Source organism: Aspergillus karnatakaensis (assembly GCF_047715665.1).
Source record: "Aspergillus karnatakaensis strain CBS 102800 unplaced genomic scaffold BJY04scaffold_40, whole genome shotgun sequence".
Classification (NCBI taxonomy): domain Eukaryota; kingdom Fungi; phylum Ascomycota; class Eurotiomycetes; order Eurotiales; family Aspergillaceae; genus Aspergillus; species Aspergillus karnatakaensis.
The window spans coordinates 180128-206629 of record NW_027395752.1 but is presented as its reverse complement, the minus strand read 5'-3'; the positions used below and the strand labels follow the sequence as shown (position 1 = coordinate 206629).

At 50.9% G+C, this 26502-nt stretch overlaps 12 protein-coding genes across 12 annotated transcripts; 6 read left to right on the top strand and 6 right to left on the bottom strand.

Annotated features, from left to right (window-relative positions):
* Window positions 1-987: 987 nt before the first annotated feature.
* BJY04DRAFT_220497 (cytochrome c-like domain-containing protein) lies at window positions 988-1569 on the bottom strand (the record flags this gene model as incomplete). Its single annotated transcript, XM_073716887.1, has 4 exons — window positions 988-1012; window positions 1064-1158; window positions 1218-1376; window positions 1429-1569. 4 exons carry the CDS (start codon window positions 1567-1569, stop codon window positions 988-990), a joined length of 420 nt encoding a protein of 139 aa, XP_073568949.1.
* Window positions 1570-2126: 557 nt separating this feature from the next.
* On the top strand, window positions 2127-3865 carry BJY04DRAFT_102940 (uncharacterized protein). Its single transcript, XM_073707958.1, has 3 exons — window positions 2127-2634; window positions 2703-3135; window positions 3243-3865. Exons 2-3 carry the CDS (start codon window positions 2752-2754, stop codon window positions 3642-3644), a joined length of 786 nt encoding a protein of 261 aa, XP_073568948.1. The 5' UTR covers window positions 2127-2634; window positions 2703-2751; the 3' UTR covers window positions 3645-3865.
* On the bottom strand, window positions 3842-5441 carry BJY04DRAFT_103013 (exosome non-catalytic core subunit RRP42). Its single transcript, XM_073707959.1, has 2 exons — window positions 4708-5441; window positions 3842-4640 (listed from the first exon to the last, which is right to left on the bottom strand). The coding sequence occupies exons 1-2, from the start codon at window positions 5260-5262 to the stop codon at window positions 4011-4013; spliced, it is 1185 nt and encodes a 394-aa protein (XP_073568947.1). The 5' UTR covers window positions 5263-5441; the 3' UTR covers window positions 3842-4010.
* Window positions 5412-6126, bottom strand: BJY04DRAFT_103156 (uncharacterized protein). Its single transcript, XM_073707963.1, has 2 exons — window positions 5544-6126; window positions 5412-5483 (listed from the first exon to the last, which is right to left on the bottom strand). The coding sequence occupies exon 1, from the start codon at window positions 5948-5950 to the stop codon at window positions 5621-5623; it is 330 nt and encodes a 109-aa protein (XP_073568946.1). The 5' UTR covers window positions 5951-6126; the 3' UTR covers window positions 5412-5483; window positions 5544-5620.
* Window positions 5962-9397, bottom strand: BJY04DRAFT_102687 (kinase-like domain-containing protein). Its single transcript, XM_073707956.1, has 3 exons — window positions 8816-9397; window positions 8529-8757; window positions 5962-8475 (listed from the first exon to the last, which is right to left on the bottom strand). The coding sequence occupies exons 2-3, from the start codon at window positions 8694-8696 to the stop codon at window positions 6304-6306; spliced, it is 2340 nt and encodes a 779-aa protein (XP_073568945.1). The 5' UTR covers window positions 8697-8757; window positions 8816-9397; the 3' UTR covers window positions 5962-6303.
* A 4576-nt stretch (window positions 9398-13973) lies between these two features.
* Window positions 13974-15951, top strand: BJY04DRAFT_194305 (uncharacterized protein). Its single transcript, XM_073712044.1, has 7 exons — window positions 13974-14152; window positions 14321-14639; window positions 14704-14730; window positions 14787-15024; window positions 15082-15186; window positions 15245-15550; window positions 15602-15951. The coding sequence occupies exons 2-7, from the start codon at window positions 14572-14574 to the stop codon at window positions 15716-15718; spliced, it is 861 nt and encodes a 286-aa protein (XP_073568944.1). The 5' UTR covers window positions 13974-14152; window positions 14321-14571; the 3' UTR covers window positions 15719-15951.
* A 90-nt stretch (window positions 15952-16041) lies between these two features.
* BJY04DRAFT_103204 (uncharacterized protein) lies at window positions 16042-18571 on the top strand. Its single transcript, XM_073707965.1, has 3 exons — window positions 16042-17104; window positions 17151-17253; window positions 17301-18571. The coding sequence occupies exons 1-3, from the start codon at window positions 16352-16354 to the stop codon at window positions 18401-18403; spliced, it is 1959 nt and encodes a 652-aa protein (XP_073568943.1). The 5' UTR covers window positions 16042-16351; the 3' UTR covers window positions 18404-18571.
* BJY04DRAFT_102678 (OB-fold domain-containing protein) lies at window positions 18571-19959 on the bottom strand. The gene is made up of 2 exons (XM_073707955.1): window positions 19573-19959; window positions 18571-19427 (listed from the first exon to the last, which is right to left on the bottom strand). Exons 1-2 carry the CDS (start codon window positions 19736-19738, stop codon window positions 18739-18741), a joined length of 855 nt encoding a protein of 284 aa, XP_073568942.1. The 5' UTR covers window positions 19739-19959; the 3' UTR covers window positions 18571-18738.
* An 805-nt stretch (window positions 19960-20764) lies between these two features.
* Window positions 20765-21378, top strand: BJY04DRAFT_102659 (uncharacterized protein). Its single transcript, XM_073707954.1, has 2 exons — window positions 20765-20896; window positions 20948-21378. The coding sequence occupies exons 1-2, from the start codon at window positions 20843-20845 to the stop codon at window positions 21260-21262; spliced, it is 369 nt and encodes a 122-aa protein (XP_073568941.1). The 5' UTR covers window positions 20765-20842; the 3' UTR covers window positions 21263-21378.
* On the top strand, window positions 20960-22289 carry BJY04DRAFT_194297 (uncharacterized protein). The gene is made up of 2 exons (XM_073712043.1): window positions 20960-21426; window positions 21481-22289. Exon 2 carries the CDS (start codon window positions 21548-21550, stop codon window positions 21830-21832), a length of 285 nt encoding a protein of 94 aa, XP_073568940.1. The 5' UTR covers window positions 20960-21426; window positions 21481-21547; the 3' UTR covers window positions 21833-22289.
* A 286-nt stretch (window positions 22290-22575) lies between these two features.
* On the top strand, window positions 22576-23182 carry BJY04DRAFT_220490 (uncharacterized protein; the record flags this gene model as incomplete). Its single annotated transcript, XM_073716886.1, has 3 exons — window positions 22576-22827; window positions 22897-22911; window positions 22973-23182. The coding sequence occupies 3 exons, from the start codon at window positions 22576-22578 to the stop codon at window positions 23180-23182; spliced, it is 477 nt and encodes a 158-aa protein (XP_073568939.1).
* Window positions 23183-23554: 372 nt separating this feature from the next.
* Window positions 23555-26003, bottom strand: BJY04DRAFT_102629 (general substrate transporter). Its single transcript, XM_073707953.1, has 5 exons — window positions 25719-26003; window positions 25589-25658; window positions 25387-25537; window positions 24163-25326; window positions 23555-24096 (listed from the first exon to the last, which is right to left on the bottom strand). Exons 1-5 carry the CDS (start codon window positions 25836-25838, stop codon window positions 23952-23954), a joined length of 1650 nt encoding a protein of 549 aa, XP_073568938.1. The 5' UTR covers window positions 25839-26003; the 3' UTR covers window positions 23555-23951.
* Between the last annotated feature and the right edge of the window lie 499 nt (window positions 26004-26502).

Genomic DNA, 26502 nt, shown 5'->3' with positions numbered 1-26502 from the left:
CGAGGAGCTTTGGAGAGAAGAGAAAGAAGGGAACAGAGATAAATGCCCCTCGCATGCGCCCTGAACCAAGAGACTGAATCAATCAGTAATAGTCCGTTCCAGTCTTGTCTTGATTTGACTTGTCTTTGTCCTTGAGACTGGGGGGACACTGACAGGCAGGTGGGTGCTGGGGCATTTATGGAGGGGGCGCATGAGGAGAGGTGGCTGGGCCAATAGACTCGACTGCCAACGAGAGGGGTCATGTGAGAAACTCACCCCAAACCGGTCTCTTCCGTGCCCTTTCCTTCATTAGTCGCCAGGCCAGTCTGATTGTTATTATTATTGAATCGTCAATCAAGAGTGTTCATCCTGTCTGTCGAGGTCCTCAAAGGCGAATCATCGTCCATCGAGGTTGGCGTTAGACTTTCTCCAGAGACGGCAGGAGTCATGCTTGAGGAACGCTCTCTTGTGCCAGCCAATCGTCCCTCCATGCTACCACAGCCTGCATGCTTCGAAGAAGATCGTTCCCATCCTGCCGGTTTGTTATTGGATCGAGCAGAAACCGGAGAACCGTCGGCCACCCTTGAACCTGGACTCGAGCCCTTCAGCCTGATAAGATGCTGTGGCATGTCTTATCTTTTAAGCTGTTTCCGTATCCGGCGATGATGTGATGTCACGTGTGGAATAATATTAGCTGGTACTAGCATTATTGAACAAGGAGCAGGCTGACATGAGAGGAGACTCTTTTTATTCATTAAGGCCGCTTGGCCGGAGTAAACCATGATACAAAAGCTGAAAAACACATGACCGTCAAGGGTGAAAGGAAACCGAGGGAATATTGAAATAGACAAGGCGGCGAAGGAATCACGACTCTATCATATCCACTTTGTCCCGACGCAAAGAAAACCAGGTCTAGAAGGTATTGTTACAGTGCCCGCCTGTCAGCTAGCCAGAAGCCTGGCGATCCCCCACAGTGGGCGTTTTTATCGTCGTCTATAGTTGAAACATTTAAGCGGTGCTCTCCTTGAGATAGCTGTGGAATCTATTAGCGGGTATCCTAACTCAAGTGGACAGCGAGACGTACGTGATGAGGTCGTTCCTCTCCTTGGTCTTCTTGAGACCACCGAAGGCCATCTTAGTACCGGGGATGAACTTCTTGGGGTTCTCGAGGTAGCTGAACTGTTGCGCGAAGACGGATTAGCGCCAATCTAGACCACCGCAATCCATCAAACACTTACCAGAGTGTTCTCGTCCCAGGTGACACCAGCCTGCTTGTTGGCGTCGGTGTAGGCGTAGCCCTCGGCCTCACCAGTCTTGCGGCCAAAGAGACCGTGGAGCTTGGGGCCGACCTTGTGGCCACCGTCAGCCTCAACAGTGTGGCACTGCTTGCAGCGGGTCTATTATAATTAGCGATTGTTTCAGAGCGCGGGAGCTGCTGGTTGAACTCACCTCGAAGAGCTTAGCACCCTTGGCGGAGTCACCTGGAGTGAACGGCTGGTTAGCGCTTTGCTTCGCCTTTTCCATCTCTTCCAGCTCGGCTTCGCGAATGTGGATTGAGGTAGCGAAACAGAAGGCATCAAAGCTGGTCATTGTGTGATTGCGATGGAAGCGGACGCGTCGGAAGAGGTTATATTGGTGCAGAACCAAGTAGGAGAAGTCGTGATTTAAAGATCGCTGAATGAGCTGTTGAAGAGCGAAGTTGAGACTCGACGAGAGTGTGCGTCCGGTTGTGTTCGGTCAAAAAGCCTCTCAAACAGATCCGGTCCAATCGAGAGCAATCACACGCCGTCGCTTAAAACCTTCTGTATACACTCACTCCAGTCCCATAACCCATCCTGAAGTAGCGAGGGATCCATGCCTCCCCAGATAACCAGCGCGCTCACGCCGAACAAAGAAGCCAAATCGCAACGGAGGATGAGAGCTTACCGGGAGCGAACTTAGCAGCTTCCTTAGGCATTGTGAGTGATAGATATAAGAGGGAGGAGAGAGAAAATAAGAGGATAAGAAGTCTAGGTGTATAGTACAGAAATTTGCAGTAGATGAGGAAGAAAGACAAGTAAGAGAATCTAAGCAAGCTGGCTAAAGGGAAGAAAAAACTTGGAGAGAATTTGTAGAGCTGGGTCCCTTCGTTGCGCCCGAGGGCTCCCGTGATCCGCGCGACAGCCAATCAGAGAGCAGATGATTCAGCGCGCAACGGGCGCTGCCGGGTCTGAATACCGGTCACCGCAACACTTCAGAGCAACAATGAGCCCATTTTCTGGTACTGGCCCTTCTAATCTCTGGAAATGATGATTATTGATCATTGATATCTCACAAGGCTGCTATACAACAACTCCTAACACCTAGTCGGAATCCTAGACAGGTACAGTGTTGATCAGGCCATGCCGTCATGCTATGATCTCATGCCAGCTCAACACCGACGTAACAAAACTCGACCTCCAGACCAGGGAATCTGGAATCTGGATTTCTGGTCGTGGTGGATAAGAATAGCCATCTCCGTAATATGAACTCTGCGCCCTGCCATTCGTCTACCGCAGGCGAGTTTTTTCCGCTCTTCCGGCCCTGCTCCGAGGTGGCCTGATGCCTTAAGGACTTTATGTGCCTTATGCCTTGAAGCCTTATAGCCTTATAATCTTGGCGCCTCGGGAAGTAGCTGTAAGTCACATGACTCAACACCAAAAAGTTGCACATCTCCAAATATCAAAGTTAACAGAGCGGGTCAGCTCAACCACCATAACCGGCGCTCAGGGATTGATAACCTGACTCACCAATATGTCAACCCCAATCCCCCGCTTCCTCCTCCCCCGAGGAATGGCATTTCCCTCAACCCGCGCCATCACCCTCACCCTCCGCACCACCCAAACTCCGAGCGGAATCCACCACCGCAGCGCATCCTCCAAGTCCAAAACCCCCAAACCTCATGAGACTAATCCCCGTGTCCTCGCTCAACCCGACAAATTCCGGCCCCCCTCGCATCCCGCACGACGCGTTGTGCCCACTCGCAATGGAAAAGTAGTCAACTACCCGGGCCCCAAATTGAGTGAAAAGGAAGAAGAAGAGCGACGGACAAAGCGGTATCCGAATATGTTTCCGCCTGAGGGCACGGTCATGTTTCGCTTTTTGACGAGTCGCTGGATTCATATCTGGATTGCTATGGTGCGTATCCTATCTATGGAATTTCCTTAAACCCTAGGGTTCTAGTTGAGGTGGTGGAGGGTCAAGTTTGTAGGGCTGTATGTGTTTGCTAACGGACGGTCTAACAGGGTGTTCTTACGTCCCTGGCTACGTTTACATTCACCACGAACTTCAAAGCAACGAGTCCCTTTGCGCATCTGCTTCCTCCGTGGTCTGCGCTGTTTAGTCATCCCATCGATACTATTTCGCAGGCGTTGTCAGTTTACCGGATGCATGTGCAACATAACAGTGTTGAGACTAGGGAGAGGAGGCTACGGCGAGTGGAGGATGCGGAGAAGAGGAGGCAGTACCGGGTTGCGCATGGACTTGAGGAGCCGAGTGAGAATGATAAGAAGGAGAGTGGGGTGGCCGGGCCAGAGGTGGATGTGCAATCGCCTATTGCTGTTGAGGCTCAGGGAGGTAGCGGCGAGGAGTATGTGGATTTTGAAGGGAAGAGGAGGCCTGTTAAGAAGTGGTTGGGGATTTGGTAGGCTGATCAATTATGGCGCGAGAGTGTAAGATATTGGGGATATGGACGAGGATTCTATGTATAGTAGAGATGGCATTTGGATGTCTCCGGTGGGTGGAGATCATGTCTCATAGACCGTTCGTCTGTCTTCTCTTCTCATGTATTAGTGTATATACATGTCATGTCATTGTTATTGCGATTCTTTGGCCCAGTGGACGTGCGTGGTTGTCTCTAGGAGGGCCGATGAGACTAGGGGTTTCCGTATTGGGTCAAAAATCCAATGCGGGGCCCAGGAGATGGTCTCTGATCCACGCGTGTGCTCTGTATGCCGGTTCACGTTCAAAGCCGAGTGATCCAGGGTTAAGCCATGGTACTTCCCAACAGCCACTCAACCAACTTCCACACCCTCAAGGCCCTCGAGAACCTCCTCACCAACCCCACCGCGCTCCAACACCATCTTGACCATGCGCGCAATCGTCGCCCTCTTCACTCCACCCCTCCTGGGCTTCCACACACCAGGAACCTCCTCCTCACCTGTAGAAGCATTCACGATCGCCGGCTCCTCCGCAGCATTCGTAGATCCCAATGTAGCCACATTCTCCGAGTTCGGCACGCCTGGCTGCGTGAGTCTCGATGGGGGATCGATCGTTCGGATCGAAAGGAGCTTCAACCGGCCCGAGTCTGAGTCATGTGTAATTGAGATTGCAAGCACAGCGTCCGCAACGGCAATTTCCTCACGGCTTGGGTCAAATATGATGTTCTCCGCAACAGAAATAACGAGGAGTGTGACGGGCGGTCGGACCTTATGTACGGATATTGAGCTAGGGATGGATGGTTTAGCGAATTTGGATTGAGCGCGCGGGTACAAGTATTCAGCGGCGTTCCAGTCATCGTCGAAGAACGGATCTTCCTCGCCTTTGGATTTGAGTTTGGGTAGCTTAGTCGCGAGAAGGGCAAGATGTGTCGTTAATGAAAGAAGAGGCAGCGGGTAGGAGAGTGGTTGTGATAGAAGCAAAACCTATACCCATACCCAGATCAGCACATACCGAACGCAATATCTGTACACAAGGTTCAGGGTAACTCACATCAATATACAACCTCCAATGCCACCTCCGATTGATCACGAGCCTCCCCTTCAACCCACCCACCATATCAGCTCCAGTACCATCCTCACTCCCAGAAACACTCTCAACAAGGGGCTCCCTCATCATCTCCGCCAGAAACACAGGCAGCGCATCATCATCCCTGAACCCAGGAATCTCGATCGCCATCTGCACCCAAGACCCCTGCCCCTCTGCGTGCCCTGCTCGCTCCCCTTCGTTCCCCTCTCGCTCCCTCTCCCCATCATGTTCACCCCCCTCATACTCCGCCTGCACTCCAACACCAAGCACAGTCCTCTCAACCTCCGCCTTCACGCCCACAATAGCCTGTGTCCCGTCTGCAAATCCCACACGCGCACTCCCATTTGTTCCCGGCAGGATGTCTGTTTCCGCAGTTAAGGGTCGGAATTGCGTTGGAGACCGGCCATCAGGTCGAATTGGTGAGCCAGGAAGGGCGAGCGAAGTATATAGATAGGAGAGTTCGGCGGGAGAGATGTGTGGGATTTGGGAAGCTGAGGAGGCTTGTCGTTGAGCGGACATTCTGGGATGGAGAATTTGGTCGTTGCGGGATCGTAGTTTGTAGATAGCTTGCTAGCTAGAGCTAGCGGGGTTGTTTAGGTTCCGACTCACTTTGGAGGGCAGATTCGAGAACTGTTTTGAAAAGCAGGTGTCCATGCAGCTTGTGAAAAATGGGTGGAAGATTTTGTTGGAGCTTCTGCAGCTTGTGTTGCAGACTTAAACCGCTGGTGTTGGAAATTCTGCTGCGGCGGCGGATCATTGTTCCATCCCGATCTACCAGATTAAGATTAAGATACACTGACCAAGTTACCGATCCTGCAACTCTAGGTCTACACAAAACTAGAAAGGCAATGATCGATCGAGAGACATCCGAGTCCATTCAAGTGTATATAAGACAGTTCCTTTGCCGGAAATGGGTGCAGTATATTACAAGATTGTGTGTCAAGCTGACCACCAGTGCCGCCGAAGTAATAAAAAATCGTACATGGAAGAAAGAAATTTTTGAGGCTGTTAGCACATCATTTCCCGTGGAAATGTATAGGAGAACGCAGTGAGTGTGAGAGGGAGAGGAAGTAGGCAGCGAGGGTGGGTGATGAAGGACAAATGAAAGAGGATCGAGGTAGAGAACAGGATAGGTGAGCAGGTGTATAAATGTGTGTATATAAAAGAACGGTGAGAAACTGCGACTTGCGCAGGAGGCAAAGATCATGCAATGTAGAAGATCAGTAACAGGAAAGAAAGAGCAACCAGTGTGCCGAGAACGCTGTGCGAGGCCGTGTGTATCTATAAAAGGCCTTTGGGGTATGAAGACAAAAAGCCGACAAATGGAACAACCCTGGGCTAATCCGTGCCCTATAAAACAGGATCAAAAATGTAGAAAGAAAGGAATGAAGGGAATGAAGGTTTTGGAAAAAGCAAGCAACTGACACCCAATATTCCATACGCCTTGTGATAGCAACACACAAAACTTCCCGTTCGATTAGGTATACACGACATTGCAGAAAAGATGTCAGGAGATAAGCCACATAGTCTCAGATGTCCGATATATTGGATGAAGTGGGACTACCGGTAGGTTGAGCCTGTCAAGAACTTCGTCGTGGCAGGGTTCATCCACTCACCATCGTCGTATGGCGGTGTAGGCCATTGACGGGTGGCGCTCACAGGGTCAGACTTCTCGTCCGAAAGTGGTAGCCGTCTGTCCGGTGTGCCGTCCACGTTACCGAAGGAAACGCCATCACACTTTGCGGACGGTGAGGGAGTGGGGTAAGGGCTAGGCAAGGGATGGGAGTTCTCGTTCAGCGGGCGGCTGTAGTTTGGTGATGTGTCCGACATTTGAGCTTGTGCCAGACGCTTGGCTGCCCGGCTTGCAGAGTGGAGAACCTCATCCAAAAGCTCATCCTCTTCTTCGGGAGTCTCGTAACGGTGGACAGGGTGGTTTGATAGTTGCAAAGCACGCCGTGTCCGGCCCGAGATTGGGCCACCATTGCCACTGGTTGAAGCTGGGCTGTCTGCCAGTGAGCGAATAGATCCTTGCGGCATGGACTGACGCTTGATAGCCTCAGTGGGAGAAGTAATGCTGACAGGCACGTTTCCCAATGCCGCCGAGTCGATTGAGTACTTGACATTTTGAAGAGCCTTATCGAGCTCGGACATATCCGAGTTCTGCTTGGCTTCGGTAACATTCACCGAATCCAACGCAAGTGACGAACGGTTAGACCATGGCATACATCCAGCGTTGGCCTCAATGTCATCGTTCATGGCGTTTCCTTGGTTTCGACCAGACAGTCTCCGTGCGCGTTTGCGGAGATGAGAAAAGAAGCTCTCCTTCTGACCAAATGTGGTGGTGCTGTTGTTTCCGAGCCCATTGAGCGCCCTCTCGGCTTCTTGACGATGGACATCAGCATAGTGGTTGCCGTGTGAGTTTACTGAAAGCTGACGGCCAATCTTCTTGCTCGACTTGGCTCCATTGCTGTCCAAGTGGGCGGGTGTGTTGGCCTGGGCAGTGACTGCATTGGATAGGGGAGACACAGGGCGGATGGAGGGAAGAATGGGCATCGGAGCCCCAGAAGCCCACGTAGCACGTTTTGCCGCTTGGGGCTTGGGCTTTAAGGATTGCGGTTCTGTGTTCGATTCGTATGACACCAGAGTTGGTTTTGAAGGCTGCTCGGGCTCTAGAGGAGCAGGGCTCTCGGACCTTCCGATTAATGACCTTCTAAACCATGATGGCTTGGTTGAAAGACTGGGAGAATCGTATGTTTCCTTGGTGGGAGACTTGACGCTTTTCTCGGACTGCTTGCGACCGAGAAGTCGCGCAGTGGATGACCTCGGACGTAAGGGGTCCGTTGCATCCGCAAAGTACTCGTGGTTCATTGCTTGCGACGAAGTCGGTCGGTTCTTTGGATCCCACATCAAACACCAGGTTACAAAGTGACTGAGAGCTGCCGGCCATTGAGGGGAGGGAAGAATGCTTTCCATCGAATGAGGTGCCATTTTGGGGAATGTGAAGCCCAGCTTTTGCGCCAGCCGAGAGCCATCCCTCCACTCACCCCCTCCAAGCTTGGCGCCCGATTTGCTGTACCAATTGCCTGGGCTGCCCATGATCTCGCAAACACGCCAGACTTGGTCAACCTCGTTTCCACCGGGGAATAGAGGCTTGAGAGTTGCGATCTCAACGGCCATAGCACCCACAGCCCACATATCAACGGGCGCGGAGTATTCGCCCGCGCGCAATAGGACCTCCGGGGCGCGGTACCATCTTGTAGAAACGTATGTTGTGTAGGGTAGTTTAGAATGTGTCTCGCGAGCAAGACCGAAATCGGCAATTTTCACGGTGTATGTGGGAGGAGTAGAAGGAGGAGTAACGAGGTTAGAGTAGCGGCTGAAAGTAGAGTCGTTGGGCGCGGAGGTAGAAACGAGGATGTTCTCGGGTTTGATGTCACGATGGAAGAAGTGGTGGGCGTGGATGTGATCGAGACCAGCCAGAATTTGGTAGAGGATACTTTTGACGTGCTTCCCTTCGAGATATTTGTGGTCCCGCGCCTTCATCAATTGGTAAAGGTTGCCATCCATGTACTCCATGGCGATGTGAAGCTTGCGCGTAAGCGGGTCGAGGAAAATGTCGAGGGCCGGAACAAGGTGAGGATGAGGAGGGAGAGTTCGCAGGAAGATGACCTCCCGCAGCTCTAAGCATGGGGCCAACGAATCGAAGGTCTTCTTCATTGTTTTGATGGCGACCTGTGGTTCGGATTAAAATAATGGACCTTAATAATCAGAAGCTGTGCACCTACCAATGTTCCCCGTCGAGCAACATTGGAACCGGCGGTCCGTACACGTGCAACTGCAACACTGCCGAAGCTCCCATCGCCAACCTCTTTCATCATTTCAAATCGATCCGTAAGGGATGCCATTGATGTGGGAGTAAGGCCCCGAGAGGGGTGTTCGTAGCAGACTGTCATCTTGTCTCCTTTACCTTCTCTGCCAGCAGATGAAAACAAGAAGAGGCCCGAGGACCAAGGGCTAGAACACGGGTCAGCGGAATGTCTCGCAATCGACGTGAGGGAGACCGAAAACTCACATAATATAAATGAATGTCGAGGAATTATTATATAACTCTGCCGGTGGGTATGGGAAGCAATTAACGAAAGGCTGTCTTCATCATCCGGAGTCGAGCGGTATCAGGCCTGCGGAGGATACAAGTGTGGTCTCTACCCATCGATGGATAAGAATCAATGTTGGGTGTTGATCAAGCGGGCGATTGATGTAAAGAAGGATGAGGAGGGGAGGGGAAAGGGGGTGGTCATGTAGTTCCAAGATTAGAAGCAGAGGGAGGAGGAGGAAGATGAGAGAGGGGATTATTGTCTGGAAGCAAGATGGAAGGCCCAAAACAGTGGACGTGATCGATGTAAAGAGGAGCGGGCCCAGCTGTGGGAACCACTATACCAAGGGGAGGGAGAGCGCAGCCCCTGACGCGGTGACAGCTTTCCCTTAGCTCTTCGAACGATCGAAAGCGGCGGCGTGGAGACCAGAGAGGCGGTCGACAAGCCGATGAAGAGTCGGTGTTGTAGATCACAGCAGGTAATAATCAAAAAATCAAAAATGATAATGCAGGTGGATAACGATGGATTGGAGAGGGGTTGAAGTGTGTCTTCAGCTGCTGACACCGAATGACAGATGGGGGGGAGAGTGTGTGAAAAAGCAATCCTTTGGGGGTCTGATGATGTGGAAGCAGAGCAGAGGCACTCCGGTATACAAGGATCAAGAGAGAAATAAAAAAGAAAAGCAGGAACAGGAAGAGAGTGTCGGCGAGGGAAAACCCGGGGAGAAAAGCAGCAGGATAAAGAGCGTGGGATTATGATTATTACAGGCGGGTGTTTTGATGAAGGGAGTGACGAGAAACGCGAGTGGTCGAGAACAGCGAACAACGAGTGTGTCGAGAGTGAGAACTGAGAACGCGAAGAGTCTTCAGAGTTGAACAACAGTCGTTGAACGCTCGTTCGTGTCTGGCAACAGAGTTGGACTTAGGGGCCGGACTAACTCTGACTACAGGATTTTAGGTCGACTAAAGAGGATGAAGAAGACGTTATTCGACGAGCTCCAGCCTAGCGCTGCCACAAGATCCCTCCCGTAATTTTCCCCGAAAATTGTCCTCCGCGCCGTTTGGCCTACTTACGCGGCTCGTTCGCGATGCCATTTCCTTACGGGCGTTCAAACTCGGGAGAGGTGATATATCACTTTAATTAAGAATCATGAGACGATGATGATGATGATGAAGGGATAGCGCCTGAAGTTCCAATAACAATGCTAAAAATAAGAAAGGCTCAGCACAATGTTTGGGGGCAGGGTTGGAAAGCTCCACAACCGCCCATGGAAAGAAAAGGAGTTTGTTTCTGAATTACCGTATCCAGAGCTTGAGCCAAACCCTCTCCAACTGTGTGATGGAAGCATAAGTACGGAGTACGGAGACAGCTTGAATCCTTTGATGATCAGTGATCTCTCATAACTAGAGTCTTGACTCTTGAGGGGCATCACTGCACTTCTCCCCATCTCCAACTCATTACACTCCAGACTGAGGTCCTCCGGCTCCTCGCGATCCCCTTGCCGCTAACCCAGTGGGAGCCTGGGAGGATTTCTTTGTTCCTCTTAACCGAAATTTCAGAAATTACTTCTGATACAGCACGCGTTTTACCTCAATTTCAAGCTTGGAGCTTAGTGTCGCCATCCCATCACATTTCTTGACCGGAATAAAGTCCCATGGGGAAGAAAAAAGAGGGGAGCTAGCGTTCGACATCATTATGATGGAGCAGCTGGAGCTTCAGCTCAATTCCTGGGAAGATTGGTGCTGATTCTTGACTTGAGTCTTGACCTATAACTTGAACCGTACCACGCCTCTCTATAGAAGCGTAATCGTACACTGAGTGAAGTGAGGGGGGACCGGAAAATATCTCAATTTCTGATTGTGGGCAGAGTTTTCAAAGTCCAATTTGGTTTAATTCCATCATCAATATGGGCATGGCTTAACAGGTTCACACTTGTGACTTAACAGTTCAAGGCTCAAGCCAAAGCCCTGTCTTACTTACTAGTGAGCCTAGTCAGGTCCACTTGGGCCAGACCTCGAATGATCATTAGACAAGTCCACAGAGTCAGCGCGCGCAACACTGGCAGTATGACATGTGTACCACTGCATACTGTACATTATTTTTCCACGGATGGTGCCTGTGCTTTCCCCTCTCCAGGATTGAGATAACCATTATTACCAATACCAACTCTGCTCGGTGGATCAGTACAGTTCATGCATGCTATCTGCATCAGGACTGACACTGTGAATAAGCTAGCATCTGCTGTGCGAGTCAGAGACGCTAGACCCGCGATAATCGCACAAGATCGAGTGGCTGGTTCCGATTGCATTACTCAGACTCTCAAAGAGTCAGACGGCTGCTTGCTCCGTACGGAGTATGGCGATTGAGCTTCGGCGGGGTTGCAAAGGAGATTCCCAAAAAAGAAAAATGGAAAGAAAAGAAAAGAAAGTTGCATGATGATCCGGCGTGCGTGTAAAGTACTTTCTTCAAGAACAATGAAAAGAGGGAAGATGTGACCTATACTCTCGAAAGTAGTCTGTGCACCCTGTAGGGCCTGTACCGTATGGATCTGATCCAGAGGAAAGGCACTCCTGTGAATCCTGTCAGCTCCTCAATATGATTGACATTACTGTACGATTATCAGTCGAGATAGGCGCTTCAAATGCAGTCCAATGCAAAGCATTGGCCTTTCATGCATTAAAAGATGCACCAAGTATTGTGATCTTGTAAAGCAAACTATCGCCTGATCAATGCATACATGCTGTATCTTCAGAGCAGCGCCTCATAACTAAGACCCTAGCAGGCGGCAAAAGCAGCAGCTCTGATCAAGCTGGTTTTTAGCCCTCTAGGTCGACTGTGTGATGGTACCCAGCCCCCACTGACATGGATTATGGTTGCGTGTTCAGTGTTGCCAGGGAAAGAGGGGCACATCTCCTCTTGACCCCTCCGAGCTCTGCTTTGACTTCTCGCGTTCTTTCAGCATTCAAAGGGTGCAGGACCCGTTCAGTGTCTGATTGTCGTGGTACCTTGGTTACGTTGCTCGGTACTTGAGGTAATCTGATGATCGACGATGGAAATTAGCCCCCGGAAAAAGCAAAAACGGCAGTTTCAACAGAGAACAGACATAGGTTATACCTTTCTGTTGCCACCGATGGTCTCTCGAGTAGCCATTAGTGGCGCGGAAGCTGTGAATTTGGAGGTCAAAGTAGGATATTGCCCGGGTGATGTTCGCCTGTACCAAACTCTTCCCAACCGGCGTGATCCTTATTTGCGTTTAGCGTCGGGTGTTCCTGAAGAGAACCAAATTCTCGTACACAACCAGCATTCCAAATTGCATTAATCAATTAAAAACGAGCACCGTCCTCCAATAAGAGTGGAGAGTTTTTTGACCGTCGGGCACCAGCACAGCGAGAGCTCCCTCAATATGATTTGCCGTGGCGGACTTTGTCGGCCCAACAGCTTGCCTCCAGGCTCCTAGGCCATTATTCACCTCCTCCAGGCTCCTTCAGGCTCCCGAGTCCTGAGTCCTGACTCCTGGGCGACGGTGACGGGGGCTAACCCGCCCACCGGTCGGTGATTTGGCAGTTCAGATTTGGCCTTGAGGTCCCGCCAGGCTGGCACAGTGGTTGGTGACCTGGTAATAATAATGAGCGGAGGAATCATTATTGGTATGAAATGGGATTTCGTGAGCCAGTAGATTGCACCAGTCGCCCGGGGAATGCGGATGGCACCCCACTCGGCGCAGGCCCGTCCCAGTTAGCGCTTCCGCGAATCCGTCCTCCATGATTGTTGGCTGCTATTGCCCCCTTGGGAAGCCGCACCACCGCGTGGGCGAAGCAACCGTCTGGACTCTGGAGTGAGTGAAAATCACCATCTGACCCCTCTGTGGACTCTCTATGCCGATAATTTCATGAATAACCAGAACGGCGTTCTTTGTGGTCCTTGGCGGATGGGTCCGTCGAATCCCTTGGGTCTTCCAGAAGGACTCAGGGGGCAGGTTTTCAACAGAAGGATGCGGCATCCCAGATTGCTGGGATTGGGAATCTTCCGGTAATCGACCGGCTATGATGGGGTGGGAAAAGGAGACTCCATCCGAGCGGATGATTCAAGTGATGTCGATGATAGCAATCTCTCTTTCCCGCGGCGTGGGACTGTCACCTGCATCATTATTGGTACCTGGTGACAGCACCGTTCATTCCTCCCGTCCCGACAGCAAAAGATCACCACGCCGTTTGCTGCGAGCAAGCTCGCAACGTGTTCCCATATTATTATTATCCTCAACGGCCGACTACCGCAACGGCGGCGACAGGGATTAGATTTAGGTGCCGTGTAAACCTTGCGAGGTTAGTTTCTGTCCAAATTTACTTGCAAGGGACACCGTAAATGGATGATAACTATTGAATCAACTGACGACACAGCTCAAATTCTGTCTCATCAATGCCACTTGGCGTTGTAAATGAATCCTATTGCTGGATAATCGATCAATTTTCCTGCAGGAGTAGAATTGAGGATTAGGGCCGCAAGCGAGCAGCTGCTGCATCCTCCCGCTCGATAGGGGTCTCGCCCAGGGGTGCACAGTGCACAGTGCACAGTGCAGAGGATGGAGTCGCTGCATGGTGGATCTGCAATTTTCTTTGTCTCTTTGACATTATGTCAAGCGCCGTCCAGAATCTCAAGGTGTACAGTACGGGGTGCTCTCCTCAGAATGGGTCAGCAGAGAGATCTGTGATCGCGACCTTATATTTGCGCTGTGCTGTTGCTATCAGAGAAAAATTAACTTAAGTTAGTTAGGTAGTAAGTACATCTCTTTGAAGGACTCTGTAGTACCTACTAGTCTACCTCCTAGGTAGGTACCTACTGGACGCATTATTTACACTACGTCATCATCTCTGGCAACCCCTCTGATGCTTCTTGGGTGTAGTAAATTGATGGGCTTCATTGCACGCCGTTTTCTAAAATCAATCTAGGTAGTACTCGTGAGCTATTTCTTGTGTTGGTGCCACCTACTACCCTAGGTGTCAACTCTCACTCCATAGAGTTGGTTATGTATGGTGTAAGGTCAAAGTGGGGTGACAATCGGTTGTTGTGAGGATATATATCTCAGGGCAAGTCAAGGATCTGAACCACCATAAAAACATCGTTGACCTAATACAGAAAGAATGGGTATCAATGGATCTAAATTCATTACTAGGGCCTGCGAGAGCCTAGAAAAGAGAAACGGCAAAGAACCAGAGTATAGGATGCACATCTGAAGTGAAGTTTTACTAAAGCTTCAGTTCGACCAATTCAAGCCTCTGAAGTGAATCTTAAGTAACACTCCGACTGAGCTCGAGGTGGTGAGTGAAGAACTCCTTTATCCTATGTCTCAGAGGCCGAGACATGCATCTGAGAAGCGGGCTCATTCTCTTTGGGTCTTGTGGTGTTGTCCTCTTCACTTACCTACTTCATCCCCCGCCGTTTGCAAACCACCTTTCTAATCCTTCCCAACTCTCCTTCCTCTTCAGTTCTCTTCTGCAAGTTGTCTCTGCTTCTGCCTATCCTCAAACAAGCTGCCATTCATCAAGCGTCGTGGTTTTCTTAGTCTCGTTTCTGCTCTTATTCACTGCAAAGCAGTGTGCTTTCTGACCTTTGAAAGCAGCCTGTGAGTGAAGCACGGGCACTCCCTGCAGTACAAAAGGAAGGATTTCGTCGTCATCGACTCCTCGAGGCAAATCAGTCTGCTCTGCTTCTATCATCATCATAACTGATAGGAATTATGGCACCCAAGAAAGTTGGTACCAGAAGCGCTTACGCTGGCGGCTGGAGCGAGTCAATTAGAAGACAGTAAGTGATAACAGTCCCATACCATATTTCTTCACGCCGAAGCTAACAACATCATCTCCTATAGGCTCGAGAGCGCTCCCATTCCCGACAAGTGAGGAAGCCTCGTGTTCCAACTGAACACAGTACAATCTGGCTAACAGCAACCAGACTCCGCTGCAAGACCTGCGGCAAGTATCGCCTCACAAGCCATTCGTACTCGAATACACAGTTGGACATCGTTCGCAACGCTTATGTGGTAGACGGACCGGGAGCCTTCGGCCTTGGCCTCGCGTCCTGTCGCCATTGTACCGGAGGTCAAACCACTGAGCTCACCTGCCGTATCTGCGAGATCACAAAGCCCACCACGGAGTTTGCAAACGCGCAGCGCAAAGAACTTGAGAATGCTGTACGGAATTACATCTCCCCTGGTTGATTCTGAGCTAACACATATTGTTCTCACCAGCGTTGCCTGAGCTGTGTTCAGGGCTACAGGGAGACAGAACCGATCGTTGATGAGAACAAGCTTATTACCGATGGAGACATCTCGAGCACGAAGGGAACTATCTCGGTAATCCTTGACTAACTCTTGACTGTTTGAGGGGGACTTATACTGACACTTCTGCAAGGACGTTGGTAGCTCCCTGGCTGAATCAACCAGACGACTCACCCTGACTGGCACTCACACCAACGGCACCTTCACCGAGCGCAATGTTCCGCTCGATGGAGGACTGTGGATAGAGCCTAATCGAAACGATGCAAACTCTAGCACTCAAGGACCTAACCTGGGCAGCTTCATCTCGAATAGCCAGGCGATTCAGACTGCGGGAAGCACCAAATCGGTTCACTCTGGATGGGAGAAGTACGGCGTCAAGACTCCAAAGATGGCCGCCAGTGTGCGCTCCGATACGGACAGCAAGTTTGCCAAAGTGAGAGTAGGTGTTCGAGGACAGAAGAGCTGGAGCAGCCTTGCTAACTGTGAACAGGCTTACAAACCCGAGGCGCCTACCACCACCCCTACTCACACTCCAACCGCCGTCCCCAAGCGTGTCGTTGAATCCGATGAAGAGGACGAAGATAGTGACCCCACCGAGTTCATCTGAACAAGATGCCATCAGCGGCTATCAGCGGTGGAATACAGTGAACCATGGTTTCTGCGTGCCTGACCCAGCAGACGCATTTCTGTACTTGGTCAAGATAGCAAACGATTCTCTAGGTCTTTGGTATTCCAATCATTGAATTCTTTCCTATTCTCTAGTAGTGCTGGACAACGAAGTGCCCGGAGGAGGATGATCGTCGCCACCGATCTCATCTTAGACTGTTTCAGGCGGGCGTGAGTGACGTATGACATGAGACTGACCCTCTCTTCTGCATCCCAACGGTCGCGGCTGAAAGAACCGACCACTTCAAATTCCTCTTTCATGCCTTACTGCAGCTGCTGATCCTTGGTCGCTTGCTTTTTTCTTCATCCTTTGTTCTACCAGCTGCACGATTAAGACATATCCGCGCGATTTGAAAGACCTTCCGTCACACGCACAGCTCATCGCTTCGCCTGCTGCCCCTCATTGCCTTGACTGCTTTGTGCGCTTCTTGTCCTTGCTCACAAAAGCCTTCCAGCGTACAACAAACTCTTTCTGGTCCCTCTATTGTCATTGATTCATTCCTATTGCTTCGCTACTTTATCTTATAGACCGACGTTGCATGGTCATCAACTGATCGGGATATAAGTAGTCCTGATGGCTTACGATGGTTACCAGCATTCGAACCCCTACGGCCAGCCAGACATGAATGTGCCAGAGAACCATTCGTCTTATGAGCCTCCATACCCGTATCAACCAGCGACTGAGCAGCTCAATATGCCCCAGCCGCAGGTCCCTCCCCCTCACTCTGCCCCGCCTCAGGGGTACTATCCCGAACCACCCCGCGAGCAAACCTCCTGGCCCCCTCCACCTCCGCCACAGGCAGGCAGGATAAACGAGGCCGTCACTTCAGCGGTCGGGAACAGTGCACCGTCGTCCTATGTATCACCAGAGCTCGTGGCGCAGATTACGGCAAACGTGATCCAGCAACTTGGAGCCGCCGGTCTCAATAGCCCAGTGCACAGCCAACCGCCCTCCCAACCGCCACAACCTCCGCCGCAATGGGCGTCGCCGCAACCATATCAGGAACCTAATCTGCCGCATACGCCGATCATATCGCACGGTACACCTCCGCCGCCCTCCGTTTCATTCCAAGCGCCACCTTCACAACAGGAGTACTCAGCGGGTTCCTACATACACTCCAGATTGAGCCCAACTCCTCCCCAGGAGAGGAGGGAGTCGCCTGCTAGTCAGTTTAGCGAAAACAGCCGGGGGGCTGACTCTCGTCCGAAGCCACAGAGAAACGACACATTTCCGACGACTCTGGAGAAAATATGGGGGAAATTGTTTGACGAGGGGAAGCCGACGGAGAGACTGGGACAGTTATTGCGGGGAGTTGCTACGCACTTGGTAAATTGGCCAGATTGTTCATTGGATATCGTGCTAACTTTGGTAGATCGAGAACTACCCTCCCAGTAATACGCTGGTTGTGGTTCCGGAGAAGCTGCAAAAGTTCTATGCTGACACTGAAGTCTCATCTGATCCTTATCCATGGCAAGGTACGTTAACTTGGCCGGGTATCTTTACTCTGCTAACCCGGCAATAGATATCTTCGACGATCGCACCTCATCGATCTCAAGGCTGTTCCGGGAGATCGAAGCAGAACATCATCTTGTTCAGGCTAAATTGAATGAACGACCCGACATTCCTGGCTTAACTCCCAAGGGCTTTGAGATCTGGGCTACAATGATGATACAAGCACACCCAGAAAAAGAATATGAGCGGTTGCAGAAAGCCGTTCTGAACATGCCAATCAGCAATCCGGATAACAGGAAAGAACGGTTCCCGAAAGAAATTCCTCGACGACTATTTCCGGAGACCCCTAACCTCCGTTTACGCGAAGAGCTTGACCAGTATATCATGAAGCATTGCGGGGTAGACCTGCCACCGATCACCGAAGAAGAAATCCAGAAGGTCGCCGCCCAGCGTCACAGGACAAACGCGAGCCCGAGCGTTTCTGCTGCAGATTTCAATCACTCAACGAGCGAACGAGACCGGAAGCCATACTCCACGTCAACATCAGCTGTCGTCGACGACGAGGACGAAGAGCAATCTCCTCCCGCCATTGAGCGCAAACGGAAACCCTACACGGCACAAGTCGGAGGAGGAAAGGTCTACGACGGACCGGATACCCCAACTCACCGACACGCAAACTCATTCTCCACAAGCTCTGGCATCAACGAGGCACGACCTGCAGCGACTCGCCGCTCTGACTCTCCTCCTTACCGCAGCGGATCTGCAGGGCCCGACCGTTCGAGAACAGGTGCATCGACCCGCCCAAGAAGCCAATCGCGCGGGCTCCATCCAGGTCACGAATACAGGCACTCTGAAAGCGACCTTATAGACGGCTCGCGGAACCCTGGCTCAACATCAAACGGAGAGTACTACTATAACCCGCCATCTTCCACCACGATGCCAAGCGATCTCCTAGAGCGGTACCGTGAGACTGACCCAGGCGCCGAAGACCAGAGACTCTACGAGCAGCTCCGCGAGCGTGAGCGGGACAAAGAGCGCGAGAAGAGCAAGTACCACGATGCTCTTCCGTCACGATCTAGCTGGGCCGGCGAAGAAGATTACTACCGTGGATTGCTTGGTGGACAAGGTGGTGGCTCGTCCGGGTCGGGATATGATTACAAGAGTTACAGGTGATTGCTTACCTGGTTGGATAATGAATGGGATTGGAGAAACGTCGCTTGCCATCTACCTGTACATCTAAGTCGCCAATCTCTTTCTTTTTTCTGCACATGTTTTGAGTTGAAGCTCTGTTCTGTCGACTGACATTTTCGGACGCAATAGCGTTGCTTTTGACTAACGATTTACGAGAAACGACTGATATCCATGCTATACCATGCTATTTGTTCATTGTCATCATCATTATCATCAGGTTCATCGTCGCTCGTTGTCTTGTATATCATCTTGTGCTTTATCTATACAGTCAATACATGTGACACTATCAAAATATATAATTGCTTTCCACGATAAGCTCACCAGGCCCTCTCCCTCTTCATTTGTAGATTTCTCATGAACTCTTTCCCTACCTCCCTCACAACCTCCGTCTCCCTCTCCCGCATCTTCTCTTCCTTATCCCACCTTTTCTCAATCCGCCTCCGATCTTTCTCCTCCTTCTCCGCCCGCCGTCTTCCCCTCTCCCGGGACCTAACCTGCTCCACCTCAATTCCCCTTTCCTCCTCATCTGCGTCAATCTGCAATTTCTGGATCTCCCCGTCATCCAAGTGCCAAGGTATAGAGAGAACCTCCACAAATAACCGATCGCGGGCTTCCACGAAACGCATTTCGGCGTTTGTGTCGAGTACACTGAAGAATCTTTCGAGCTGAATTTGGATTGTGGAGCGGAAAGTCGACAACGTGCCTTTGATTTGCACCATTTTCCCGGGAATGAGAGGGGCTATGGATATGGGGGTGGATGTTGTGGCGGACTGATGCGTTTCCTTGTCATGTTTGGTGCCTTGGCTGTCGTTGTTGGCGGCAGGTGCCTTCGCGGGTGCGGCAGCAGCGGAATCCTCCTTCTTCAGTATAACGACATCAATTGTAGCCCCGGTGCTATCGTCAAGCGATATTATCGTTCGCCGTGGGACGTCGATGCGAGATATAATGAGGCCGAGGACGCTGACGAAGCGGATGGGATGGTTTTTGTAGAAGAAGAGGCCTTGGTCTGTACGTACAGTTTATTAGCACCTGGCCGTCTACCTGTTTGCGACTTTCTAAAGGGCGAAAAAAATAGATACGCCCGACGCTAGCCGGATATCAAACAAAGAAAGACCAAAACTTTGAAGAATGGGGAAGAGAGGGAAGCATACCACCAAACTCACTCCTCTTCTCCAACCGATGAATATCCGTTATCCCCATCTTCACCCAGGCAAAGTTCGTCGGCGATGCCCTGAAGCAGAAGGCTGGGTAGATCTGTAGTGATCCATGATTGCTCCTGATTGTGGTCGCTCTGGTGGTGTCATTTGTTGTTGCCATGCCATGAGACCCAGGGAGGGAGTCGGTTCATTTTCGCATATCAACGCAGAATATAGTTGACGGCGCGTGTCGTAGAGAAGGCTTGATGGGGTAAAATCGAGCGGGTAGAGGGAGATGGTCAATTGTTATCCTGCGCGTGGGGGGGAGGTGGAGTTGGCTCGGGGCCTTGGTGCCTGAATCTCGCGGACTTCGACGCGGAGTCATGTGATTGACTATTGCACGGTGGTTAGTATAGTAGTAATACTACAAACAACATTGCATCGACCTTCCCCTTGCACTAATCATGAAGATTTCATTATCCACTACTGATATTACTGAATTAGTGGCTTATTCCCGTCAAGATTCTTGAAACCCCAATGAGGAGTCAACTAGTGGAGGGATAGCTAGCCGTCAGGTTTATATCAGCCGGTTTTACTGAAGGCCGATTCTACCCAGCCGCGTCGGAAACCATGGGAATGAGGACTTTGAAATAAAAGATTGGCAGCTTAGACTACAATTTCTGGGGCTCCACTGGCTAAGACGCAGAATCCAGCCAGTGTATAGCGGGCTGGCTGCTCGATGAACAATAGACAATATGCCGTTAGTTCGGAAATGAGAAGTAAGGAAGAAACTCTTCTCGAAAACGCTCTCTCACAGCTAACAGTATACTCTAATGATCAGATAGTATGCTTACAGCTTCGTAGTAGAACTTGGGCGCATATGCCTTTGCTCGTGCTATCTGAGGACATGTTCGAAGCAGATAATGCATAGAAGACTATCTTACACTTAGGCCTGGTGTTTTGTCCCACATTGACAGGCCAATGCGGAAGTAGTCACAGCTTCTTTACCTCCAAAGACCGCAGTAAAGAAGGCAAACATTAGGTGCAATTGATGAGGAAATCGCTGTCCATTGAATACCTGTATGATTACTGATCATTTCCTAAGTTGGAGCAGTTCGGCTAGAGACTAATGGCTATAGCAAGTCAACGCTTCTGTGAAAATAGTCTGTTAGAAGTCTGTAGTTTGCCAGTTTAGTCATCCAAGGCACTTTGGCGGAGTGGTTAACGCGGTAGGCCACACCGACATAATTAGTCTTTCAAACAAGCGTCTAATAATACATTACAGATGCCCTGCTATGTACAAACCCGTACGAGTTCAGGCATTTCCTTCGGGAGCGTGGTATGTATTATTCCGACTGTGTGACATCGTGCTGTCACTAATACGGATCAGAGTTCGAATCTCACAGGTGTCGATTCACCCTCTTTTTTTTTGCCTCGACATACCCACTCAATTGAATGGTTGAGATTCTCTATCAGCACTCTATTATCAACGCCAAAAAGAGGTATACCGTATCATTCATTCACCCAGACTGCGCGTTTGTTTCTTCTCTGGTCTACAAAGCTCACCATTACATCTTCCAGAGTGCCTGCCCTTTTATCCATCCTCTTGGATCTCGAAACGCCTTATAATCTCTCTGTTACGACCGCCCAACATCTCCAAGCCATTCAATCTGTAGGCTCTACTTCCGCCATGGGCAGAACTTAAGGGATTTTCCCTTCTAGTCCAATTAGTAGGCCGGAATACTCTATCGCGCAACGCGAGTTATCTGAAAGAGGACTTTCCGGGCCCCGGAACTACTTACTGACTCTTCAGGATTCGAACTGTGATGGAAGCGGAGTTCTTGAAAAACTTGAAAATCATGATCTATTGTGGGTACCCTATTGAAGAAACTCCCTGCGATGGTTTTATATTAACCTTTCCAGATCAGCCAAAGAATCTCTCCTCTCCTCTATAGCCTAAATCCCATAGCCATGCAGAACGCCAAACCCCATGAGGCGCTATGCAACCACTCACCCAGACCCTCACAAAACCACAGCCCCAATTCGCTATACTCTTACCTCGCAGCACAAGTCTGCGCACACTTATAACAAGGCCCCGGAACCTTGGAACTCCCAAACGTCCAGGGTGCTGTCTCAGGCTCTGCACAGAGTTCCTTGTTTGGTCGGTTCTTGGACTCCTCGCAGGGGTAATCCTTGCGCTTCGCGACTACGTGCTTCGGCATCTGGGTGCAGTCCTTGTAGATCAGTTTGTATTCGAGTGTGTGGCACATTTTGAATAGGACTGGATCTGCTAAGAAGGGAAGAGATTGAGTATAGCACGGTCTTGTTCTCTGGGGTCAATGCTGCTGGGGAGGCAGCTGAGGTGAGTCTGGTTGGAGATGAGAGTGAGGGAGGGAGATTCTACGGCTTCAATCTGGGTTTATATCTTCTGTTAGAAGAAAGGAAGAACGAGTTGGATGATGCGACGAGCCATATATCCATACCATTGTCTTATTTATTGATTGATGCGTTTCAAGTAGTTGACCTTGACGCGGGAGTTTGTTGGCTGTTGCAGACAATATATGGTTCGCATTGTTTATCTGATACTCGAATTGCAGTGAACACAGGATTCTTTCAACTAGCTGAGACTGGACTACTAACTGCTTTGTTTGTCTGTAGGGGCTAGAATGGTTCTGGGTGGGCTCTTTGAAGTCAAATAGCTAAGGAACTTGGAACAAAACCCTAACAGAGGCGTGACAATGCCGCTAACAGCCAGTTCTTTTTGCATCGAGGTTCGGATTGAATGGAATTTGGTATGGATATGGTATATGATCTGGGATTGTGAGGTTTAAGTTCAAGTAGTGTCGACTGGGAGCTGATCTCATGCTTCCAACATGCGTTGGGGAAGGGTTGAACCGAAGGACTTGGACCACGGGCTCTACAAAATTGGCAAGCAGTCAGAACACATATCTTGTCTCATCGAAGCATCATTGACAAATCTACCTTCTCAAGCATCGGATTGCTCTTAGTATAAGCACCATGCCTTCTCCTCCCGAAGCCACCCAAGACTCCCTGACCTCGAAGTACCTATACCTACAGCTAGGTGCCTCAGCTATCTCAACAATGCGTTCTCTTTGGCTTCATACCATTGCAGCTTTGATTTCCCCTGTTTTGGTCATGGCCACGCCTGGAATGTTTGTCTTTACCGCAGGTGGCGATGACAAGCCGCCCAAGGACCGGGGCTGTCTTCGCTCATGCTTCAACGACAAGCCCACCTGTCCACAGGGCATGGTGAGTCTTCGCCCTAAAGATGCTCCCTCCTAAAGATGTTACAGTAACTGACTTTGGCTTTGACTTCAGGAAGCAAAGCAGCTTGTACGCACCTTCCTATCCTGAACGCCGTCTTGTGCACTTACTGATCCATCCCATACTACAGGGTGACTGCTGGACCTGCTGCCTGCATCTCAGGCCTCCTCCGCAGCATCGCAGTCCACCAAACAAGCCGAAGACGGAACCGGATCTCAAGCGTCAGGTGGAAATCACCGTGCCCACGGCTGTTGAAAACACCAAGCTAGGTTCAGATTCCCAGGGGCCCCGCCAGAGTACGTACTCATCCCCGTTTGATTTTCCCAACCACACGTTCTAACATCCATGGTGTCTTCATAGAAGGCGGTTGCATTATACCCCACGAGTACTGCTGCACCGCGGACGGCTGTGCTTACTGCTGCAACCCCGTTGACGATAAATTTTGGGATTGCGACCTACCTTGGCCATGGGAATGGAGGGGACTTGTGAGAGGGTTTACTTCTGAGGTGGAACTGTGTGGATTATGTGGTAGTAATGAGAGGAATTATAACAGAACTAGAACTGTTCCTGAGAATGTACTACCCAGCTATCAAGGTCAACAGATGTTCAGTCAACGTGATTGTGTGGACGTGTGGACGTGTGTTGTGCAGTCAACTTCTTGGCCTGTAAAATGCGGTATGGCTAGCTTATTAAAACATTATGGATCATGGAACTGCAGAGTTAGTTAGCTTTCTGAAGACTATAAACCTGGGTGGGACCACCAGTCTAGAGAATCTACTATGGAGACCTTTTAAGACTCCTTGATTCTTTGGATACCTACAGTCTCTTTTTGCCTTCTAGAAGCTGAATAACGAACTCAGTCTCTACTGTATGTCTTATAAGGTCTGGCAAAAAGAAGACACCGAGATACCTGCCAAAAGAGAAATGATTTCTGATCAAATCTAACTCATTCTTTATAAACAGTAAACATTAACATATCTTTGAATAATTCCCCTTCATCGCTATCATCTATTGTCCTTTCGCTCTCTGGGCAGAATTAGGGTCAAGTTGAATTCGTTGATACCTGCATCAGACACGTCCCTTTCAAAACATGCCCCGACATCAGCCCCTCAAGCATCGTGCTCGACAATCTTCTCCGTGACCGTTCCATCTGCCTGCTGCACAACCTTATCGACGCGCTTCGAAGCCTTGACGGGATTCGGCTGCTTGTAGACCCAGGAAAGTTCTTCGAGGGTGCGGCCTTGGGCCTCGACACTAGGAATAGTTAGCGACGGCCCATTCTATAACCAAAAGAGAATAATGATTGGGGGGACGACATACCCGAAAATATACCAGCAGACCGTCTCAATACAGTCCCACCCAACAAAGACCCAGATGTAGTTCAGACCGATGTTCTCATTCGCAAGCGGCGTGCAGAATGTATTGATAAATCCTAGGCAGCCGGTCAGGAAGCCGTAGAAGGCTAGACCCTTTGCACGGCGGACAGTGTCTAGGGCTTCAACGGGGACAACACCCTGCAGGGGTGTATACGTGAAGGCGTTGACGACGTTGAACAAGAAGTAGAACGCGAGCGCCGCCTGACCGAGGCTCACGTTCGTCTGATCGAGGCCAAACCGATGGTTCAATGCACCGTTGATTGCGAGCATGAACGCGCAGCCGAAGGTTCCCAAGACTAGGACTTTGCGACGGGGCATCCGATCGGTAAGTGAGACGGCGGTTCCGGCGCTGATGGCCTTGAGGCCCTCAGTGAGGATGTTGTAGCCGAGTTGTTGGGCGGTGGACTTAACACCGAGCTCCTCGAAGATGACGGCGTTGAAGTAGCCAAGGCCGTTGCCGGAGAACTGGCCGAAGACACCCATCATGAGAACCTGCGCGGACCGCCAGCGGCCCTCGTGCGTGTCGAAGAGGCAGCGGAAGTCCCACCAGGGGAGGCGGCCATCTTGGAGTTCCTGGTGGATGCTGCCGCGGATTTCCTCGACTTCGAGGAGCACGAGGCGCGAGTTTGCATTACCATTGCCGTGGTACTTGGCGAGGAAGTCGATGGCTTCTTGCTCTCGGCCTTGCGCGAAGAGGTAGCGTGGTGACTCGGGGATGAAGTAGACGGAGCCGAGAACAATGATGCAAGCAGCGCATTGTCCGATGAAGGGGATACGCCAGGACCAGTTGTTGTCGATGTATTGTGTTCCGAAGGTGACTAGGGCTGCGGGGATGGAACCTCCAAACCAACCGCAGTTGTAGAAACCGGTGCACCGACCACGCCATTGAGGTGGAGCAATCTCCATCGAGTATGCGGGGGCGGCGACTGTCATAAACTGGATTCCGGAGCCGAGTACGAAGCGGCCGACTGTGACCTGGGCGAGGCTGTAGGAGCTGGCGGCGATGATACTGCCGATAATGATGCCGATTGCACCGCAGACCATGCCCATGCGGCGACCCCAGCGGTCACTGACGGCGGCGGCGAATGGTGTCGTGAGAATAGAGCCACTAGATTTTAAAGAGGTATCGTCAGGTTCTGTTGATCTGTCGAATAGCGGGCTGACTTACACAGAGTACAGGGAAGTCATGACGGAGACCTCCCAGCCGGTGTTTCGACTGCCCATGGTTGCCTTGAAGTGAGGCATGACAGTGATGGAGCCCATGAGAGAGCCATCATAACCGTTCGCACAGGCGCAGCAGAAAGCAGTAAAGACGCACCCTGCATAGTCAGTAATGGTCTCAAAATCAACATAAAGGCGGGCATGCTTACAGTACAGGTGGATAGTCGATTTGCTCCATTTAGGGATGTTAGATTCCTGGATAGCCGCGTAGAGTTCGGCCTGAATCCCCCGATTAGTTCCATGTGATTAATATATGGAAGCATGGGGTGATGGCCATACATTGCGCACTTCCTTCTCCTGGGCACCGTCATTAGCCGCAGTTTTGCCTGTACCCTCGGCGACGACGGCCACTCGGGGAGCGGCCTGTTCGTCGATGAACTCGTGATCGGTTTTGGCCATCTTCGTAAAGTTTCTCGGCGACGGCTTGCCAAGCGACTTGGAAGGACTTGGAAGACTTGGGAGCTCGAAAGATTGGTGAAAACGAGTCTTGGATGCGGCAGATGCAGAGCTTATATGGCTCGTGAGGCCGACCCATGTCCGTGACTGCTTGGACTACATGTTTCTCTCTGCAATTTCGCTAACGAATCCACCCCAACAAAACCACCCAGTAGCACTTATCGCTTCCCCAGCTGAGTGAGCCCACGGGGGTGAGATGCGGGTTGCGGGCCGGGTGTCCGAAACAACCGAACGTCTCATTGACCGAAATCGCTTCTCGAGAGAGGGTCTAGAATGCGCTACCCCGGATATGTCAAGGCGTTAGTGGCGAGGGATGGCGCCATGTTATTAGCCAGCGTTGAGAGTCCTCCGCGTGACGGGGGACGTTCCGTGCCGCTTTGGGAAATGTCTCATTCTCGAGGCCGGGGTGAGGTTAGCGGTCAATATCAGCCTGGCGTGCTTCCTAGTGTCGGAGATATCGTATAATAATCATCAAGGTCTGAGAGTCTCGTGAACAGGTTCGATATCGACGTATTCAGGTCCGCCATTGAGCTCGCTCGCGGTGATTTGTCCTCGGCCTGTTACTGGCCTCTAGGGTGTTGCCCGATCTCAGCGTATTCACTTCGAA